The sequence below is a fragment of the Lithobates pipiens genome, unplaced genomic scaffold (assembly GCF_037356315.1).
Source record: "Lithobates pipiens isolate NorthernLeopardFrog02 unplaced genomic scaffold, aLitPip1_a1.2 Scaffold_23, whole genome shotgun sequence".
NCBI classification, from domain to species: Eukaryota; Metazoa; Chordata; class Amphibia; order Anura; family Ranidae; genus Lithobates; species Lithobates pipiens.
This window is the reverse complement of record NW_027507785.1, coordinates 166,654,695-166,676,208: the sequence shown is the minus strand read 5'-3', so window position 1 is coordinate 166,676,208 and position 21,514 is coordinate 166,654,695. Positions and strand designations below refer to the sequence as shown.

Genomic DNA, 21,514 nt, shown 5'->3' with positions numbered 1-21,514 from the left:
AATTGGAATACGTAAAATACTTTGAAAATACTAAACAAACTATTCAATGAATATAGTTATGTCACAACATACATTTCCCTAACAATATCGATTACAAATAAACAACTGTTGTCATATTAACACCCTGCATTAACACGTCTGTGGCTCTTTAAACATGTGATCGGTTGTGTCCAATCACAGCCCTTCACATGGAAATGCCGGTAATCGGCGCTCTTCGCCTCACACTGACAGAGTGTGTGACGGGGAGAGCCGATCAGCGTAATCTCCACGAAGGGGGACATTTAGAAATGTAATCAGGGCACTTATCATCAGTGTCCTGATTGCAATAGTGAAAAACAGCGTCATAAATCAGTGCCCACCAATGCCAGCGATCAGTGCCCACCAGTGGCAGCAATCAGTGCCCACCAGTGGCAGAAAGCAGTGCCCACCACTGCCCACAAGTGCCACCAATTAGTGTCCAGTCAGTGCTGGCAATCAGTGCCGCCTATCAGTGCTGCCCATCAATGCTCATCACTGCTGTCAATCAATGGCCATCAGTGCCACCCATCAATGCCCATCAGTGCCCACCAGTACCACCTATCCCTTCCGCCTATCAGTGCACACTAGTGCCATTAGTACCCACTAGTGCCACCTAACAGTGCTCATCAGTGCCGCCTAACAGTGCCACCTATCAGTGCCCATAAGTGCGGCATATTGGTGCCTCCTCATCAGTGTCACCTAATCAGTGTCCATAAGTGCTGTCTTATCAGTGCCCATAAGTGTCACCTCAATGCCCACCAGTTCAGACTATCAGTGCCCATCTGTGCTGCATCATCAGCACACATCAGTGAAGGCGAAAAATCACTTAGTTACAAAATTTACTGACAGAAAAAGTGAAACTTTTTTTTTTGTAAAAAATAAAAAACCCAGCAGTGATTTAATTCCACCAAAAGAAATCTCTATTTGTGTGAAGAAAATGATAAAAAATGAGTTTGGGTACAGTGTACCATGACCTCGCAATTGTCATTCCAAGTGTGACAGTGCTGAAGGCTAAAAAATGGCCTGAGCAGGAAGGGGTGAAAGTGCACGGTAGGCAAGTGGTTAAAGACACCTTATTGACTAGAATGGTACCAATATGCAAAAAAGGATTAGATGTATACCAAGAACCTACAGACTAGTCAGCTTAATATCAATGAGGAAATCATATGATCATGATAAAAGTATCATAGGTGACTTCTGTAGTTGATGAAATTAATTGTAGATGGATAGGAAACTGGTTACATGAACAAGTCCAGAGAGTAGTAATAAATGATTAATTCTCTGAATGGTTTAAAGTTGTGAGCGGTGTGCCCCAGGGTTCTGACTTGGGGCCAATGCTGTTTAGTTTGTTTATCAATGACATAGAGGTTGGAATTAAGAGCTTGATTTCAGTGTTTGCCGATGTTACTAAATTATTCAGGCAAATAACTTTATCACAGGATGTGGCATCCTTACAGAAAGACATTTGGTGCCAGAAAGATACATTAGGAGGAGCTCCTACTGATGGAAAATGATCTGGGGGGCTTAGCAATAGCATGCAATGTCAAGCTGTAGCTAGCAAAGCTAGCAAAATGCTGCCATGCATTAAAAAGGGTATACACTCAAGAAACAATTCAATAATTCTACACCTTTATAAAACACTATTAAAGCCTTATATTGGAAATGCAGTTCAGTTTTGGTCACCAATCCTCAGGAAAGACCTTGTTGAACTAGAAAGAGTTCAGCGAAGGACAAGAAAATGAATACGGGCATGGAGAACCTCCGCTAAGACAATCATTTACATAGACTACAGTTATTCAAGGGAAAACTAAGAAGATACCAAATAGATATCAACAGGTCAAACTTTTAAGGCATGGAAGCAAATAGGAATGTAGAAAAAATATTTATTTTTTTGAAAAATACTATATCATAACAGTGTTCAAAACAATAAAAAAATCATATGAAATGATATAATTTGTACATTGAGCCCTTGTGCATCGTGTCTACGCGTTTCTCCGTAAAGGCTTCCTCAGGAAATGGAAAAAGGTTCAAAAACGTAGCAAGAGAGAATAACAATAAATCTTACTATCTGAAATTAGATATATCAGAGTTAAAATTCAAAACAAAGCATATATACATAAACTTTGCATTGAATGTCACATTTGAAAAGCATGTGCTCAACTATCCAGAAAGCAGGGAGGCATAATCAAAAACGATGAAGAAAAAAAAAATGATGTGAAAATACCTTCAAATGAGCTGCGCCTCGAGTACAAATGTCATAGCAATCAAGACAGATCTAAATATATGGAGCGGTAAACCACGCTGTGAGAGAGTGTGCAGAAAGTGGCACATTCTGATGAGTACTAACATAAAAGAAAAATAAATAAAAAGACCAATAATAAATGCCATCTAACTTCAGTATATTATATATACATAATAGCACAGATTGGTTATATAGACAGAGTACCTACCAAACAGAAATTGATAGTTGCTTATAGCAGGGGCAGGAAAGAACTCTGTCAGTAAATTACCATCAATGGGGACGGCCAATAGAGGACATAATCCCATCCACATAAAGCTTAGTAGATGCTGGTGACACATAGTATGGCCAAACAGCATATAGAGACTAAAGGTAAAAGTCTGCAATGCCCTAAGCTCAAAAAAATAATATGAGCTTCTTTGGGGCAGATTACAGGTGTTTTTCTGCCTTTTACTTTGGTGACCCGAATAAAAACACGGCAAAATCGCAGCAAAAACACAGTAAAAACATGGTAAAATCACTGTAAAACCCACGACTTTGAAACGCTCAGTTGTAAATGCAGCCTCAAATGTGCCCAGTCAAATCTCTTGAAAACCATCATTTCTTCACAGTACCTAAATGTAGCAAAACACATAAAAGTACAAGCACTTCATGTGCTTCTTTAGTTATAATGTTGCTTAGAATGATTTTTCTTTTTTATTGTGCAGGTTCCTATGAAAAAGAGAGTTTTGAAAAGAACACAGATCAGATCCCAAAGAGCAGTGATTTTAATGCTGATACTGACATGTTCAGGAAGCCTATAGAGAAGGTAAGAATTATTAATAATAGTTTGTGTCTCTGCTTTATTTTACTTTAAAACCATGTAATGTAAAAGCCTATGCTAAATACATTTGGTTCATGCCTAAGCATGTCACCTTTTCTGTAAAGCTGAACTCCAGCTTTACCCTCAGTCTTCCATGGTTGTACAGGCTCCTTTGCTGCACTGAAATGATTTGCTTGGATTTTATTGCATACTGTAACCTCTCAGAATGTGCATTAGAAGCTTAAGGTAGAGCAGGCTTAATTTTCTGGCTCAAAGACATCCAGCATCATCTAGGCTGAGAGTCAACAACCAGTCAATCATGATCTACCAGCTGACCGTGTCCAGGTGACTGATAGATCATGCCCTCAGCTGGTGAACCCGCTGTCTCCACAGCGCCAATGAGGCAGTTATGCAAGCGCTCTGCTGATATCTGAATTTTGTGCAGTACAGCGTCCAAGGAGTTAAAGCAGGCACTGAGGAGGTATTTTATTGCCTCCTCACCACCTACAATAACCCTTTGATTTCCACACAAAACGCAGTGCAGGGCACTTGCAGAGTTGCCCCATTTATTTGAGTCACGATTGGTAGGTGGAAGCACCCACTGAAAGCAACAGGGAGTATAATTCCTGCTGCTCCATATATTATACTCCCTGTTGCTTTCAGTGGGTGCTTCCGCCTACCAATCAGTAGGTCAGTAGACCAATGCCGTCCTCTGCTCTACTCACTGACATTGACCTCTGCCCTACTGACAGACGCTGTCTGCACTACTGACACTTTCCACTGCTCTACTGACTGACACTGTCCACTTTGAAGGTAGGCTAGGTTTATATATTTTTTACAGTGGCATTTTTTTAAATATATTTTTCTAGAAGTTTTCCCTACTATATAGTTAAGCCCTTCTAGTTAATTTATTTAAGAAAAAAGGGCGCCGAACCCCAGTGATCTTTGATCACTTTCATGTTGTTCAGGTATAGATCTCAACCTCTCAAAGGTTGTCTACCCCTGATGTAGCCCTTTCTTCAGCCTTAAGCTGGCCAAACACATATACTGTAGACTGCAGGTTGAAAGGAAAAAAAAAAATCGAGCATTTCCCCTATCCACTCCACATAGCGCAGATAGACCAATCTTACTCTGCAACTATCATATTTTGTATCCCACACCACCGCCTTACAAAATATTCAAACAGTGCCTGCATCTGATTGGATGCAGCCGCTGTTCAGCTGACAATTTTTCTTCCGGACTCTTAATTTTTCAATTGTAAAGTATAACTGGCCGACCTCTTAAATTTATTGTATTTACGTTTTTTCCATGGAGGCCCAGTATCATATGTGGACATGCATGCAATTCCAGCTGGCCTAGCACTATCCACTTCTGCAGACTGACATCTACCTACCAAGGTATTTTGATATTTGCACAACTCCTTCCAATTGTCCGATTACCACTTGCATCAAGACTGAGGGCTCTTGAGAGGTGAACTAGGGCAGGATCAGGGACATTTTAAGGAAGCTATGTACAGCACCCTGCTCGCCCCTCCCACCAGCCATTATCTGCCTGCATTAGCTAGAGAAGCATGGAAACCCATTGATATTCTCACTAAGTCTAAAAAAAGAATATGTATTGAAAATGGAAATGTTTTTATATAAAAATTAATTAGTAAGCTGATTAATATAAAGTCATAATAATAGGAAAGGTACAGTCAGATCCATAAATATTGGGGCATCAACACAATTCTAATCTTTTTGGCTCTATACACCACCACAATAGATTTGAAATGAAACAAACAAGATGTGCTTTAACTGCAGGCATTCAGCTTTAATTTGAGGGTATTTACATCCAAATCAGGTGAACAGTGTAGGAACTACAACAGTTTGTATATACGCCTCCCACTTTTTAAGGGACCAAATGTAATGGGACAATTGGCTGCTTAGCTGTTCCATGGCCAGGTGTGTGTTATTCCCTCATTATCCCATTTACAAAGAGCAGATAATAGGTCCAGAGTTAATTTCAAGTGTGCTATTTGCATTTGGAATCTGTTGCTGTCAACGCTCAATATGGGATCCATAGAGTTGTGACTATCAGTGAAGCAAGCCATCATTAGGCTGAAAAAACAAAACAAACCCATCAAACATTAGGTGTGGCCAAATCAACTGTTTGAAACATCCATAAAAGAAAAAAGAAGGCACTGGTGAGCTCAGCAACACCACAAGACCTGGAAGACCACAGAATTCTTTCCCTGGTGAAGAAAACACCCTTCACAAAATGAATACAGACGGTTCAAAACAAGATGTAAACCATTGGGGAACCTCAAAAAACAGGAAGGCCAGATTAGAGTTTGCCAAACAACATCTAAAAAAGCCTTCACAGTTCAGGAACAACATCCTATGGACAGATAAGACCAAGATCAACTTGTACAAGAGTGATGGGAAGAGAAGAGTATGGAGAAGGAAAGGAACTGCTCATGATCCAAAGCATACCACCTCATCACTGAAGCATGGTAATGGTAGTGTCATGGCGTGGGCATGTATGGCTGCCAATGGAACTGGTTCTCTTGTATTTATTGATGATGTGACTGCTGACAAAAGCAGCAGGATGAATTCTGAAGTGTTTCAGGCAATATCATGTGCTCATATTCAGCAAAATGCTTCAGAACTCATTGGACGGCGCTTCACAGTGCAGATGGTCAATGACCCGAAGCATACTCCGAAAGAAACCAAAGAGTTTAAGGGAAAGAAGTGGAATGTTATGCGATGGCCAAGTCAATCACCTGACCTGAATCTGATTGAGCATGCATTTCAGTTGTTGAAGACAAAACTAAAGGGAAAATGCGCCAAGAACATGCAGGAACTGAAGTTAGTTGCAGTAGAGGCCTAGCAGGGCATCACCAGGGATGAAACCCAGCATCTGGTGATGTCTACGTGTTCCAGACTTGAGGCTGTAATTGAATGCAAAGGATTTGCAACCAAGTATTAAAAAGTGAAAGTTTGATGGCTGATTGTTAATCTGTCCCATTACTTTTGGTCCCTTAAAAAGTGGGAGGCACATATACAAGCTGTTGTAATTCCTACACGGTTCCCTTGATTTGGACATAAATCAAATTAAAGCTGAAAGTCTGCAGTTAAAGCACATCTTGTTTTCATCTTGAGTTTCATTTCAAATCCATGTTGGTGGTGTATAGCAGTGTTTCTCCACTCCAGTCCTCAAGGCGCCCCAGCAGGTCTTGTTTTCAGGCTGTCCATTATTTTGCACAGGTGATTTGATCGCCAGTTTCATAGCCTTAGTAATTACCACAGCCGTTTCATCTGAGGGAAATTCTGAAAACATGACCTGTTGGGGTGCCTTGAGGACTGGAGTTGGGAAACACTGTTGTATAGAGCCAAAAAGATTAGAATTGTGTTGATGTCCCAATATTTATGGACCTGACTGTATGCATGTAGAACGCAACCTTCAAAGAACCTTGGCTCTGTTCTTAGAGAGTATCACATTTATATGGATCGCAGAAACAGAAGAAAAGCCCAACAGGTTATGTGCAACATAATACAATGGTCTCAAGCCTGAAAGTCTCTTTAAAATTCAAATTTTAATTTAATTTTAATTCTTCTTCTGTTCATAAAACTTTAGCAAGGAGACACTTTGCACATCCAGCATATGCATATTACATATTATAGTACTTTTGTGTACATGTACATGCATCTATATCTAATCTATACTCTCAGCTAGTGATGGCCGAACGGTTCGCCCGGCGGTCGTTTCGCGGCGAATTTCCGACATTCGCGGTCCGCACGTTCGAACGCCTTTTTCCGTCGTTCGCCGCGGCGGACTTACGTGTTTAATGTATACAAGAACTTTAACCTTTGGTGACACGTTTATCATGTGATACAGGACAGCCAATTGAGACATGACAGCACATGGACACTTGTACATTCCCCCTAACCTATAAATACACCCGATCCGGTGGCCATTTTACATTCTTTCTTCTGTTAAGATAGGGACAGGTTCCTGTGTGGAGTAGGGAGAGATAAACCACTAGCTATTTGGTACACAAAAGTTCTTTTCAGGACTGGTATAGGTGTTAGGTGTTGATAGGTTTGCTGTGCTGCTGATTCTTGCAGCAGCCTGAGTGTCTTTTGTTAGTTTAGAGAAAGGGAAAGGACGGTGTATGCTACAGGGACAGCCAGATTAGTCTTTCATCATCATCATCATCATCATCATCATTAGCTGTTACTATCAAGGTCCACAAAAGAGCTGTTCCAGTAACCACTAATCGTTCTCTTTTTTTGCCAATTTGTATAGGGACAGGAAGGAAGCAGTGTTGTCAGGCAGTGAGGGTAATTTTAAAGACTTGCTGTTATTATTAGTTCCACAAAGGTTCTTTTCAGGACTGGTATCAGTGGTACAGTAATAGGCTTGTACATGTATAATATTCTTTCTTCCAAATATAGAAAGGATATTATACTTGACTGCTGCCCTTCTGCTGCAGTCTGCTAAACATTCACAACTCACTTGTTCCACAAAAGTTCTTATAAGGACTGGTAACTTGGTATAGGGTGCTACGGTACATAGGCTTGAGTGCGGTACAGTCTGCTGTTCTGTAAGGACCGCTATCGGTCCACAATAGATAGGGTTGACGTGCACCACTGCTGACCGCTCACCTATACTGCAGCAGTCCTTCAGCGGTATAGGGACTGACGTACAGTCTGCTAATCACTAACACACAACCTGCTTGTTCCACAAAAGTTCTTATAAGGACTGGTAACTTGGTATAGGGTGCTACGGTACATAGGCTTGAGTGCGGTACAGTCTGCTGTTCTGTAAGGACCGCTATCGGTCCACAATAGATAGGGTTGACGTGCACCACTGCTGACCGCTGCCCTATACTGCAGCAGTCCTTCAGCGGTATAGGGACTGACGTACAGTCTGCTAATCACTAACACACAACCTGCTTGTTCCACAAAAGTTCTTATAAGGACTGGTAACTTGGTATAGGGTGCTACGGTACATAGGCTTGAGTGCGGTACAGTCTGCTGTTCTGTAAGGACCGCTATCGGTCCACAATAGATAGGGTTGACGTGCACCACTGCTGACCGCTGCCCTATACTGCAGCAGTCCTTCAGCGGTATAGGGACTGACGTACAGTCTGCTAAACACTAATACACAACCTGCTTGGTCCACAAAAGTTCTTATAAGGACTGGTAACTTGGTATAGGGTGCTACGGTACATAGGCTTGAGTGCGGTACAGTCTGCTGTTCTGTAAGGACCGCTATCGGTCCACAATAGATAGGGTTGACGTGCACCACTGCTGACCGCTGCCCTATACTGCAGCAGTCCTTCAGCGGTATAGGGACTGACGTACAGTCTGCTAAACACTAATACACAACCTGCTTGGTCCACAAAAGTTCTTATAAGGACTGGTAACTTGGTATAGGGTGCTACGGTACATAGGCTTGAGTGCGGTACAGTCTGCTGTTCTGTAAGGACCGCTATCGGTCCACAATAGATAGGGTTGACGTGCACCACTGCTGACCGCTCACCTATACTGCAGCAGTCCTTCAGCGGTATAGGGACTGACGTACAGTCTGCTAATCACTAACACACAACCTGCTTGTTCCACAAAAGTTCTTATAAGGACTGGTAACTTGGTATAGGGTGCTACGGTACATAGGCTTGAGTGCGGTACAGTCTGCTGTTCTGTAAGGACCGCTATCGGTCCACAATAGATAGGGTTGACGTGCACCACTGCTGACCGCTGCCCTATACTGCAGCAGTCCTTCAGCGGTATAGGGACTGACGTACAGTCTGCTAAACACTAATACACAACCTGCTTGGTCCACAAAAGTTCTTATAAGGACTGGTAACTTGGTATAGGGTGCTACGGTACATAGGCTTGAGTGCGGTACAGTCTGCTGTTCTGTAAGGACCGCTATCGGTCCACAATAGATAGGGTTGACGTGCACCACTGCTGACCGCTCACCTATACTGCAGCAGTCCTTCAGCGGTATAGGGACTGACGTACAGTCTGCTAATCACTAACACACAACCTGCTTGTTCCACAAAAGTTCTTATAAGGACTGGTAACTTGGTATAGGGTGCTACGGTACATAGGCTTGAGTGCGGTACAGTCTGCTGTTCTGTAAGGACCGCTATCGGTCCACAATAGATAGGGTTGACGTGCACCACTGCTGACCGCTGCCCTATACTGCAGCAGTCCTTCAGCGGTATAGGGACTGACGTACAGTCTGCTAAACACTAATACACAACCTGCTTGGTCCACAAAAGTTCTTATAAGGACTGGTAACTTGGTATAGGGTGCTACGGTACATAGGCTTGAGTGCGGTACAGTCTGCTGTTCTGTAAGGACCGCTATCGGTCCACAATAGATAGGGTTGACGTGCACCACTGCTGACCGCTGCCCTATACTGCAGCAGTCCTTCAGCGGTATAGGGACTGACGTACAGTCTGCTAAACACTAATACACAACCTGCTTGGTCCACAAAAGTTCTTATAAGGACTGGTAACTTGGTATAGGGTGCTACGGTACATAGGCTTGAGTGCGGTACAGTCTGCTGTTCTGTAAGGACCGCTATCGGTCCACAATAGATAGGGTTGACGTGCACCACTGCTGACCGCTCACCTATACTGCAGCAGTCCTTCAGCGGTATAGGGACTGACGTACAGTCTGCTAATCACTAACACACAACCTGCTTGTTCCACAAAAGTTCTTATAAGGACTGGTAACTTGGTATAGGGTGCTACGGTACATAGGCTTGAGTGCGGTACAGTCTGCTGTTCTGTAAGGACCGCTATCGGTCCACAATAGATAGGGTTGACGTGCACCACTGCTGACCGCTGCCCTATACTGCAGCAGTCCTTCAGCGGTATAGGGACTGACGTACAGTCTGCTAAACACTAATACACAACCTGCTTGGTCCACAAAAGTTCTTATAAGGACTGGTAACTTGGTATAGGGTGCTACGGTACATAGGCTTGAGTGCGGTACAGTCTGCTGTTCTGTAAGGACCGCTATCGGTCCACAATAGATAGGGTTGACGTGCACCACTGCTGACCGCTCACCTATACTGCAGCAGTCCTTCAGCGGTATAGGGACTGACGTACAGTCTGCTAATCACTAACACACAACCTGCTTGTTCCACAAAAGTTCTTATAAGGACTGGTAACTTGGTATAGGGTGCTACGGTACATAGGCTTGAGTGCGGTACAGTCTGCTGTTCTGTAAGGACCGCTATCGGTCCACAATAGATAGGGTTGACGTGCACCACTGCTGACCGCTGCCCTATACTGCAGCAGTCCTTCAGCGGTATAGGGACTGACGTACAGTCTGCTAAACACTAATACACAACCTGCTTGGTCCACAAAAGTTCTTATAAGGACTGGTAACTTGGTATAGGGTGCTACGGTACATAGGCTTGAGTGCGGTACAGTCTGCTGTTCTGTAAGGACCGCTATCGGTCCACAATAGATAGGGTTGACGTGCACCACTGCTGACCGCTGCCCTATACTGCAGCAGTCCTTCAGCGGTATAGGGACTGACGTACAGTCTGCTAATCACTAACACACAACCTGCTTGTTCCACAAAAGTTCTTATAAGGACTGGTAACTTGGTATAGGGTGCTACGGTACATAGGCTTGAGTGCGGTACAGTCTGCTGTTCTGTAAGGACCGCTATAGGTCCACAATAGATAGGGTTGACGTGCACCACTGCTGACCGCTCACCTATACTGCAGCAGTCCTTCAGCGGTATAGGGACTAAGAGTTTTGTCACAGGGTCATTTAAAAAATGACATGCAGAGGAAGAGGCAGGCCCTTCCGCAGGGGTGGTAGGGGTAGGGCAGGAGCAACAGGCTTGAGCCAAAGTGGGAAGTTGCAGAAGGTGCGTTCAATTACTTTAAAGGATGCACCAGACTTGGTTGAGTGGCTCGCTCAGCCTTACTCTTCTGCACCCTCCTCATCCTCTCGATCTGCACCCTCTTCTTCACTCTCTGCTATGTGCACCCCCAAAGACACTACCACCAACAACACGACCACCACCACCACCACCACATACCTTCCGCTTGAGTCACTGGAATTATTTTCCGATCCATATCAAGAGGACATTTCTGATGCGCAGCCACTCTTGGTATTGGATCAGGAAGAGGAGGTAGCAACAAGCGCTACTCAGCAGTCTGACGCCAGTACCCAGATCAGCCCAAGGAGGAGGTTGGTCCCCGGTGTTGCTGCCTACTCCGAGATCTCTACTTATAGCGGTGGGGAAGGTGACGTTGATGATGACGTGTCTAGTGATGTCACGTGGGTGCCCACAAGAGAGGAAGAGGAGGGGAGTTCAGAGGGAGATATGGACCAGCAGATAGGGAGGAGAAGCAGCAATGACTTACATTGCACAGCAGGGACAAAGCAGACTGCAAATGTATCAGGAGCGAGTCATCGACCATGTACGGTCACATCTGGCGCTCCCAGGACACCGGCACATGGCTCCGCAGTGTGGGCTTTTTTTAACGTGTCCGCTGCTGACAATAGCGTTGCCATCTGCAATCTTTGCAGTCAACGCGTTAGTCGCGGTAAGCCCAATACTCACCTAGGGACGACCGCCTTAAGAAGGCACATGAGCAGCCATCACCGAGCCCAGTGGGAGCAACGGAACACACAAAGCCACACTGCAGGCTCTCACCGTCCAGCCTCGTCTTCTACTTCTCCTTCTCCTCTCTCCTCACAATTGTCCTCCACTCCACCTTCCATCACGCCAAGCTCACATTTTTCTGCAAAAAGGCAGGCTTCCGTGGGCCTAATGTTTGAGCGTAAAAAAATGATGATGCCGGATAACCCTCTTGCCCAACGGTTGGCGGCTGGCTTGTCAGAACTCATAGCCCGCCAACTACTGCCATATAAACTGGTGGACTCGGAGGCCTTTCGCAAATTTGTGGCCATTGGAACACCACAATGGAAGGTCCCAGGAAGGAAGTATTTCTCAGAGAAGGGCATCCCAGAGCTATATGGCCATGTTCAGCGGCAAGTGAATGTATCTCTGGCACACAGTGTCGGTGCCAAGATACATCTGACCACAGACACGTGGTCTAGCAAACACGGGCAGGGAAGGTATATCAGTTTTACTGCCCACTGGGTGAACCTTCTGACGGCCGTCAAGCATGTAACCCGTGGCACCCGTGTAGATTTGGTTTTACCGCCACGGATTGCATGCAGGCCTGACTCTTCTTCTCCTCCTCCTACTCCATCCTCCTCCCTCTCCTCCTCAGCTGCCTCCTCCTTTTCCGCTGCTAGCGTCTCTTCCACTGCACCGCCCAAGCTCCCCAGAACCTATTCCACATGCCAGGTGAGACGTTGCCATGCCGTGCTGCGTCTGTTGTGCCTGGAAGCAAAGAGCCACACTGGCCCGGCACTCCTTTCAGCTTTGCGTTCACAGGCAGATGAGTGGCTAACACCGCTCAATTTGACAGTTGGTAAAGTGGTGTGTGACAACGGTGCCAATCTGCTTAGCGCATTGAAACAGGGCAAAATCACGCACGTGCCGTGCATGGCACACGTCTTAAACTTGGTCGTGCAGCGATTCCTTGTCAAATACCCTGGGGTCCAGGACATCTTGCGGCAGGCAAGGAAAATCTCGGCCCATTTCAGAAGATCTTACACGGCCATGGCTCGCCTTGCTGACATTCAGCGGCGACACCATCTGCCGGTCAGACGTCTTATTTGCGATTGCCCGACGCGATGGAACTCAACCTTCTATATGCTTGATAGGCTGCTCCAGCAGAAACGTGCAGTTAACGTCTACCTGTATGAACTCTGCGAAAGAAACGGTTCTGGGGAGCTGGGTTTTTTTTCACCGCGCCAGTGGCTGCTCATGCGCGACACATGCAGACTTCTGCGGCCATTTGAGGAGATCACCAAACTGGTCAGTCGCAGCCATGGCGCCATCAGTGACATGGTACCTTATGCCTTCTTTCTGGAGCGTGCATTGCGTCGTGTCATTGATCAGGCTGTGGAGGAGCAGGAGCGGGAAGATGAGGAAGTCGCAATGCTGGATGAATTCCCAGGGGGGGCTACTCTATCTGAGACAAGTCAACAACAGGAGTCTGATGAGGAGTCAGAGGAGGATGGTGCCGGGGCGGATGAGCAGGAGCAAGAAGAGCATGCTTTAAACCTTTCTGGGATCCCTGTTGTGCGAGGATGGGGAGAGGAGAATGAAGAGGACGACATTATCCTGGATGATGAGCAGGAGCCAGGCCACCACACCGCTTCCACTTTAGTGCAAATGGGGGCCTTCATGCTCCAGTGTTTTAATAGGGACCCCCGTATAAAAAGCATGAGGGTCAAGGACCAGTACTGGGTGGCAACGTACTTAGACCCCCGGTACAAACACAAAATGGCGGAAATGTTACCGCCGTCGCAGAGGGCTGTCAGAATGCAGCACTTCCAGGCCTTGCTTCGAGAAATGCTGCATTCTGCTTTTGCGTGCGCTGGCAGAGGAGCAATTCCCACTCCCAGAGAAGGATTTGCGGGTACCAATCCAACAGCGCCTGCAAGAAGAGGCCGGTTTGAAGATGTGTTGGTGACTTCGGATATGAGGTCATTCTTTCAGCCGACCCATCGACAGGTGTCATCCGGATCCAGCATCAGGGAACGCCTAGACCGTCAGGTGTCCGACTACATTGGGTTAACGGCCGATGTGGACGCTCTGAGGAGTGATGAACCCCTAGACTACTGGGTGGGCAGGCTTGACCTCTGGCCAGAGCTTGCCCAATTTGCAATCGAACTGTTGGCTTGCCCCTCATCCAGTGTCCTGTCCGAAAGGACGTTCAGCGCAGCAGGGGGGATTGTGACCGATAAGCGTACTCGCCTAGCTCACCACAGTGTTAACTACCTCACATTTCTAAAAATGAATGAGGCATGGATCTCGGAGGAATTCAACACATGTGACCAGTAGACCATGTATATGTCTATAAACTATTTTTTTAATCAAGCACACAGACCTTCTTAATTCATTTGGCTCACTTCCTTGACCCAAAAAAGCACACCGTACTATATGCCCCTACCCTCCTCTTTGAAGAGGTTGAGCGGTGTCATATTTCTACTGGGGCTGCTTATGATATCCCTGTGCTGTGCTGACTTCCTCCTGGGGGTTCTTATTATGAAGGGATCACACTATCCCTGTGCTGTGCTGACTTCCTCCTGGGGGTTCTTATTATGAGGGGATCACACCATCCCTGTGCTGTGCTGACTTCCTCCTGGGGCTGCTTACGGTGCTGCTGTCAGTGCTGTATGTCACGGTGCTGCTGTCAGCGCTGTATGTCACGGTGCTGCTGTCAGCGCTGTATGTCACGGTGCTGCTGTCAGCGCTGTATGTCACGGTGCTGCTGTCAGCGCTGTATGTCACGGTGCTGCTGTCAGCGCTGTATGTCACGGTGCTGCTGTCAGCGCTGTATGTCACGGTGCTGCTGTCAGCGCTGTATGTCACGGTGCTGCTGTCAGCGCTGTATGTCACGGTGCTGCTGTCAGCGCTGTATGTCACGGTGCTGCTGTCAGCGCTGTATGTCACGGTGCTGCTGTCAGCGCTGTATGTCACGGTGCTGCTGTCAGTGCTCTGTATTACGGTGCTGCTGTCAGATGCCTCTATCACGGTGCATGTGTCATTCCGGTATGTCACGCTGCTGGTGATCATCTCCTGCACCCTCTTCTTTGCCTACCCTGGTCCCTGACCTTCCCTCTCCTCCATTGCCTTCATTAGCTCCATAGTCCTGAATTGTTAGAACAATTTCCCAAATAAAATAAAAATGCTTGTAGTTATCGATCCCAAATTCACCTCATACATGTATTATGTCATTGTCCAGATGGTGGGACTACGTTTTACCCCCTAATAATTACCACGTGGCCGCAAATTCGACATGAAGGTTTGCAAAGTTCGCCTCCCATTGAAGTCAATGGGGCCCGCGGCGAACGGTCGGTTTCGCGAACGTTTGGGTCCGTTCGCATTTCGCGTTCGCGAAACGTCCCGTCGGAAGTTCGTCCATCACTACTCTCAGCCATCTTGTGGCAGTCTTCTCCTTGAAAGACTTAAAGTGATTGTAAAGGTAAAGTGTTTCTTTGTTAGTTTTTACACTTATCTGTTCTGTAGAATGGAATTGCACAGAGGAGCCCGCAACATCCTCTTTTTGGGTCCCTCGTCAGTGCTCCTGGCTCCTCCTCTTCTCAGTGTGCTACCATATAAAGCTGCTTTCTATTGTGGCACACTTGTGGGCTCTATCCTGAACTGCACTGCCTGTGTCCATAGACACAGACAGTGTGGCTCGGCTTTGCCTCTCCGCTCCTTTGTCACAGAATTTGACTTACAACAGCCAGACCTAATGGCTTTCACTGCCTCAGCAAAGCCTGTGAGACTGGGAAGTAATAGCAGAGAGCCCCTTAAGACCAACACAATGTTGGATCAAGTGAGGACTCAGGTAAGTATGAGGGGGGATGAGTGGGTATACTTTTATCTAAACATTGTTTACCTTAATGCGGTAAATAATATTTAGGATTTAGAACCGCTTTAACCTGGACATACACTGATAGTTTTTTTGTCGTTCAGCCTGCAGGTCGGAAAACAAAATAAAAACGAACAGACTCCGCCATTCATGCTTTACAGTGAAAATCTTCCACTGCACCTATTTTATTTTGACAGCTCCAATACCCAGACAGCAGTTGCATCTGATGCACTTTTTTTAGACGAAAATTATTAGCCAAATTCCATAAATTTTTCAATCAAACGCTGTTGGGTGATGTATAAGGGGGGCTGGAAGAAGAACTGCATGCAGAAGGTTTCTTAACATCTTCATGCCCAGCCTATTGTAAAATGATGGCTGCATAGGAACACTGTTGTTCTGGGAGGACATCATATGAATCCCGCCCTATGGCTGATGATAGAGCACTGTACCGGCCTGTTGCAAACCACAGCAGATTACATGACAGTTGTACACAATGAAAGGCTTTATTACATGCCTTTCATTGTGTACTATTGTGATGAGTTCTGTGATTGGTCACAGTGATCACGTAGTACAGACATGGCCAATCACAGCCTATCTGTACCATGTAATTAGCTGTGGCCAATCAAAGCTCTTCACAATAGTAAACTCTGAATGAGTAGTTATCATTCATAAAAAAAATGGTTGCGTATAATTGTAAATAGGGATTGATCTAGTAAAACTGGAGAGTGAAAAATCTAGTGCAGCTGCGCATGGTAGCCAAACAGCTTCTAACTTCAAATTGTTCAATTATGCTTTGACAAAAAAAATCTGGAAGGTGATTGGTTTCTATGCAGAGCTGTACCAGGTTTTGCACTCTCTAGTTTTAGTAAATCAACCCCACAGTGTATACGAAAAAAATCCTGATCACCTCCCCAGAGTAGTACTGTATTGCTTTGGTCACTGTATGTAAAAAAAAAAAAAAAAAAAAAGAATAAAAAACATTGAAAAAAAAAAAAAAATTAACTACTTACTTGCTGACCACCAAGGTGGCACGGTTGAGCGAAACAACTCTCCTGTTGGTCGTTTTGGGCACTAGCCCATGTAGACACATTCGCTGATTGGCCAGCGGGGGAGCCAATCAAGCCAATCAGCTTTTAAAAAATAAAAACTGCAGAGGTGATCAATTACCACCAAATGAAAGCTCTATTTGTGTAAAAAAAAAAAAAAAAACAATTTCATATGGGTACCATGTTGCATGACTGTGCAATTGTAATTAAAAAATGTGACAGCATTGAAAGCTGAAAATAGGCCTGGGCAGGAAGGGGTCAAAAGTGCCTTGGTATTGAAGTGGTTAACTTAACCACTTGCCGGCTGCCGTCAATTGAATGGCACTACTGTGCAAATCGCTGTAGCTGTATGGTGGGTGCTTTAGTGACATAGGAGCCAATGTGCGTGGCCGGCAGCCGTGATTGCTCCTTGCTCCTGAGAAGTGTAAATGTACAGATCTCCATTCTGTTAGGGGTGAGGAGATTGATCTGTTGTTTCTACTGTTTAGGAACAACGATCAGTCTCCTCCCCAGTCAGTCCCATCCCCCCACAGTTAGAAACACTCCCTAGGACACACATTTGACCCCTTGATCAACCCCTAGTGTTAACCCCTTCCCTACCAGTGACATTTATACAGTAATCAGTGGTTATTTTTAGCTCTGATCGCTGTATAAATGTCAATGGTCCCAAAATAGTGTCAAAAGTGTCCGATCTGTCCGCCGCAATGTCGCAGTCCCGATCGCCGCCTTTACTGGTAAAAAAAATTAGTAATAAAAATGCCATAAATCTATTCCTTATTTTAGAGACGCTATAAACAAATCAATATATGCTTATTGCGTTTTTTTGTTTTACCAAAAACATGTAGAAGAATACATATCGGCCTAAACCGAGGAAGAAATTTGTTTTTGTATATATTCTTATGGGAACATTTATTATAGCAAAAGGAAAAAAATATAGCTTTTTTTTCAAAATTGTCAGTCTTTTTTTGTTTATAGTGCAAAAAATAAAAACCGCAGAGGTGATCAAATACCCCCAAAATAAAGCTGTATTTGTCCGGAAAAAAGGACGTCAATTTTGTTTGGGTACAGTGTCGCATGACCACGCAATTGTCAGTTAAAGCGGCGCAGTGCTGTATCGCAAAAAATGGCCTAGCCTAGTCAGGAAGTGGGTAAATCCTTCCAGGGCTGAAGTGGTTAATGCAGACAAAGGTAAAAAAAAAATACTTCAGCCTTTAAAATCACTAGAAAATTTGTGATAATATGGCTTACTGTAAATGTTTGGGGATGATGCTAAAATAATTAAAACCTGATTTCTATTGTATCTCTACCTCACAATTATTGTGGAAAACCCTTGAATTCCAGATAGCCTCTCCTTCATTCAAAAGCTTGAAAGCTTGGTTATTCCATCTAGGACAAAATATTTATCTAGTTACATTGAAATCGTGTTACATAAAAATATTTTACTCCTATCTATAAATCAAACAAAAAAAGAGCATTGATTTACCACCAATGACTGTTTGTTGAAAGTCACATTCACCGCTTATATATAAATATGCCCATACATGTCAGGCTTTACCCAAAACCTACAGTTTGATGAACCTACTACTTTTGATGGACTGTGCTCTCAAGGCCCAAATCAACAATACTTGATCACTAATATGTATATAATTTTCATAATACCACTTTTTTGGGGGGAAAATACTAATGAAAACCAAAGGAAAACAAGTTCCAACAAAATCTATCACTGTTAACTTGGATAAAAGCCGTGCCTCTAAAATCCTCCATTTATACATCCCTTAAAGAAACCCAACACAAAAAAAAATATGCTATGGCACAAGATCCTGGTATTACTACCCTCTTGTAACATATCAATTCTAAGCAGGCATGTACTGGCCATCAGGACTACCGGGAGTTTCCCGGTGGGCCGATGGATCAGTGGGCTGATTTCAGCGGCTGCCTAATTTGCCTATCGCATTGTTTCTCAATTGGGGTTTCTTAGTTGTTCTGCGGCAAAGTCCGCAGAGATCTACCCCGTCAATCAATGACAGCTGGCAGGTAGATCGAGATTTAGCCAGATTTAGCCAGCATGCAGAGTAGCGCAGGAAGCGTCTGTAATAAGATCGCTCTCATATTGCGCTGCTGCCCTGCGGCCCATCCTCTCTTCTCATCCTCTCATCCATCCCCATTTGCTTGTGACATCATCTGGGATGGACAAGAAGAGAGGAGGGGCTGCCAGGGAGCAGTGTGACATGAGAGAGAACTTATCACAGATGCTTCCTGTGCTACTCTGCATTTTAAGAAAATGACTAGTAAACGCTGTGCCCTGATGCGCCCCATGCGCTTTGATGTGCCCCATGTACTCTAATGTACCCTATGTGCTTTGATGTACCCCATGTACCCTGATGGGCTCCATGTGCTTTGATGTGCCCCAATGTGCCATGTGCCTTGTTCCCTCATGTGCCTTGTTCCCTCATGTGCCGGTTGTGCCCTGATGTGCCTTGTGCCCTGTGTCGTGATGTGCTCTGTGCCCTGATGTGCCTGTTGTGCTGTGCCACAGTATGCTGTGCCCCAATGTCCTGTGCCCTGATGTGCTATGCCCTGATGTACTGTGCCCTGATGTGCCCTTCGCCCTGATTTGCCCTGTGCTCTGATTTCCTGTACCCTGATGTGCTGTGCCCTGTAGTCCTGATGTGCTGTGCCCTGTAGTCCTGATGTGCTGTGCCCTGTAGTCCTGATGTGCTGTGTCCTGGGCCCTGATGTGCTGTGTCCTGGGCCCTGATGTGCTGTGTCCTGTACCCTTTTGTGCCATGTTCCCTGTCCTGATGTACCCTATCCTGATGTGCCCTGTCCTGATGTGCTAAGCCCTGATATGCTGTGTCCTGTGCCCTGATGTGCCATGTACCCTGTCTTGATTTGCTGTGTCCTGTACCCTGATGTGCCATGTGCCATGTCCTGATGTGCCGTGTCCTGATGTGCCAGGTCCTGATGTGCCGTGCCCTGATGTGCCGTGTCGTGCCGTGCCATGATGTGCTGTGTCCTGTGTCCTGATGTGCTGTGTCCTGATGTGCTGTGCCCTGTGTCCTGATGTGCTGTGCCCTGATTTGCCCTGTACCCTGATGTGCTGTACCCTGATGTGCTGTACCCTGATGTGCTGTGCCCTGATGTGCTGTGCCCTGATTTGCCCTGTACACTGATGTGCTGTGCCCTGTACCCTGATGTGCTGTGCCCTGATTTGCCCTGCACCCTGATGTGCTGTGCCCTGTACCCTGATGTGCTGTGCCCTGTACCCTGATGTGCTGTGCCCTGATCTGTCCTGATGTGCTGGGCTCTGTACCCTGATGTATTGTGCCCTGATGTGCACTGTACCCTGATGTGCTGTGCCCTGTACCCTGATGTACCCTGACGTGCTGTGAACTGTACCCTGATGTGGCTAGATGTGCCTGAACCCTGATGTGATGTGCCCTTTATCATGATGTGGCCTGATGTGCTGTGTCCTAAAATGCTGTGCCCTGATGTGCCCTGTACCCTGATGGGCCCTGTGAACTGATGTGCTGGGCTCCGTACCCTGATGTGCAGACAGTCAACACAAATACAAACAGTTTTTTGGGGGGATAAAAGTTTTACTTAAATGAATAAAAGCTGACCATTGCATTCCTGTCAGTGTTAAATTATTTGTCCCTACTCTCTAACTGCTAGAAGGCCTTAATGGCTGGATCACCAGGAGAAAATAAAGGAAAACACCTAAAAAGGAAAACCAATACATCCACCACATCTCAGAATTGGCGAGCTGCGATTTAATCAATATTTGTTTTGGAGTTAAATACTGCTTTACCCTCCTTTCCCTTTTATTGTTTTGCTTATGACCTTTTTTTTCTGAAGCACTAAAGTACACATTTGAACTAGTTGATTGTGCAGTTATGTCTTTATTAACTGTATGTTCATAATTACATTTTTATGCTTTGTGTACAAACATCATATCTTTAGAAATCCTGAAGGGATACATCAGTGGACTATGTGCCTCCATCTGCTTGTGGTAGAAATGCCTATGTTTATCAAAGCCCAATATGTAACTACACAGACCAATGCAAACTTATCATTACTTATATTGCCACTGTTTTTCACTGTTAACTAAAATGGGCAATGGAAAGCAGTTAGTAGAGCTTAGTTATGAAGTCATAAATAGTCGGGACTCAACAGAAAAATGAAAGATCAGAGAGGCACACAAAGGAAGCACAGGTTCACTTTAGTAATAAATTACATAAAGCATTTTTTTGCGTACGTAACTGAAAAAGAAAATTGACAAATATTGCTTACAATTTTTTTTATCTCACAGGCCTGCCTAATGATATAAGATGTATCAAAAATGTAAAGAACTCTTGGCTTAAACATCTAGACTGAAATATTATAAAACATACCCACACACCACGGATAGCCAAAGTTTCTCTGTGCTATTCCATCATATTTTATTTATTTTTTATTTGCAGCAACACAAACTGGTTCAGATGATACACTTTTGAGTCCATAGTCCCATGAATGCAACTGATTGAATTTGTGAATTAATCAATAATTATTAAAGCTGCTAGTAAAATAACCATGGCAACCACAGAAATAACAACATATAGTGATTGGTGGTCAATAGAAGAAAACTGTTTTGCAAAGAAAAATCCACATTTCACAAAAATACATTTATAATTACAATGGACAGTTATTTGAAAGCAAATGCAGATAAGGAGTTGATGAAGGACATCAACATTTGTTTAAAAAAAAAACTATCTGAAATTTTATTTTCCAGGTAATGAAGGAAAGTGGCCATTTGATTATTCCAAAGGAAGTGATTTCTGAAAAGCTACAATTTGAGCTTCAGGATGCGGAAATAATCCCATCTAAAATTAGGTAACAGTTTACTACAGAATGTCATCTTTGTGCTTGCAACAGTGATTATTT

At 44.7% G+C, this 21,514-nt stretch overlaps 1 protein-coding gene across 6 annotated transcripts in view; it reads left to right on the top strand.

Annotated features, from left to right (window-relative positions):
• The window catches only part of LOC143928001 (myomegalin-like), a 426,442-nt gene that overhangs the window by 268,825 nt on the left and 136,103 nt on the right, over positions 1 to 21,514 (top strand). For all 6 annotated transcript variants that reach the window (XM_077452562.1, XM_077452560.1, XM_077452558.1 and 3 more), the window contains 2 exons: positions 2,965 to 3,065; positions 21,363 to 21,463. In XM_077452562.1, the coding sequence (XP_077308688.1) occupies positions 2,965 to 3,065; positions 21,363 to 21,463 (202 nt within the window). The remainder of the gene's footprint in view (positions 1 to 2,964; positions 3,066 to 21,362; positions 21,464 to 21,514) is intronic.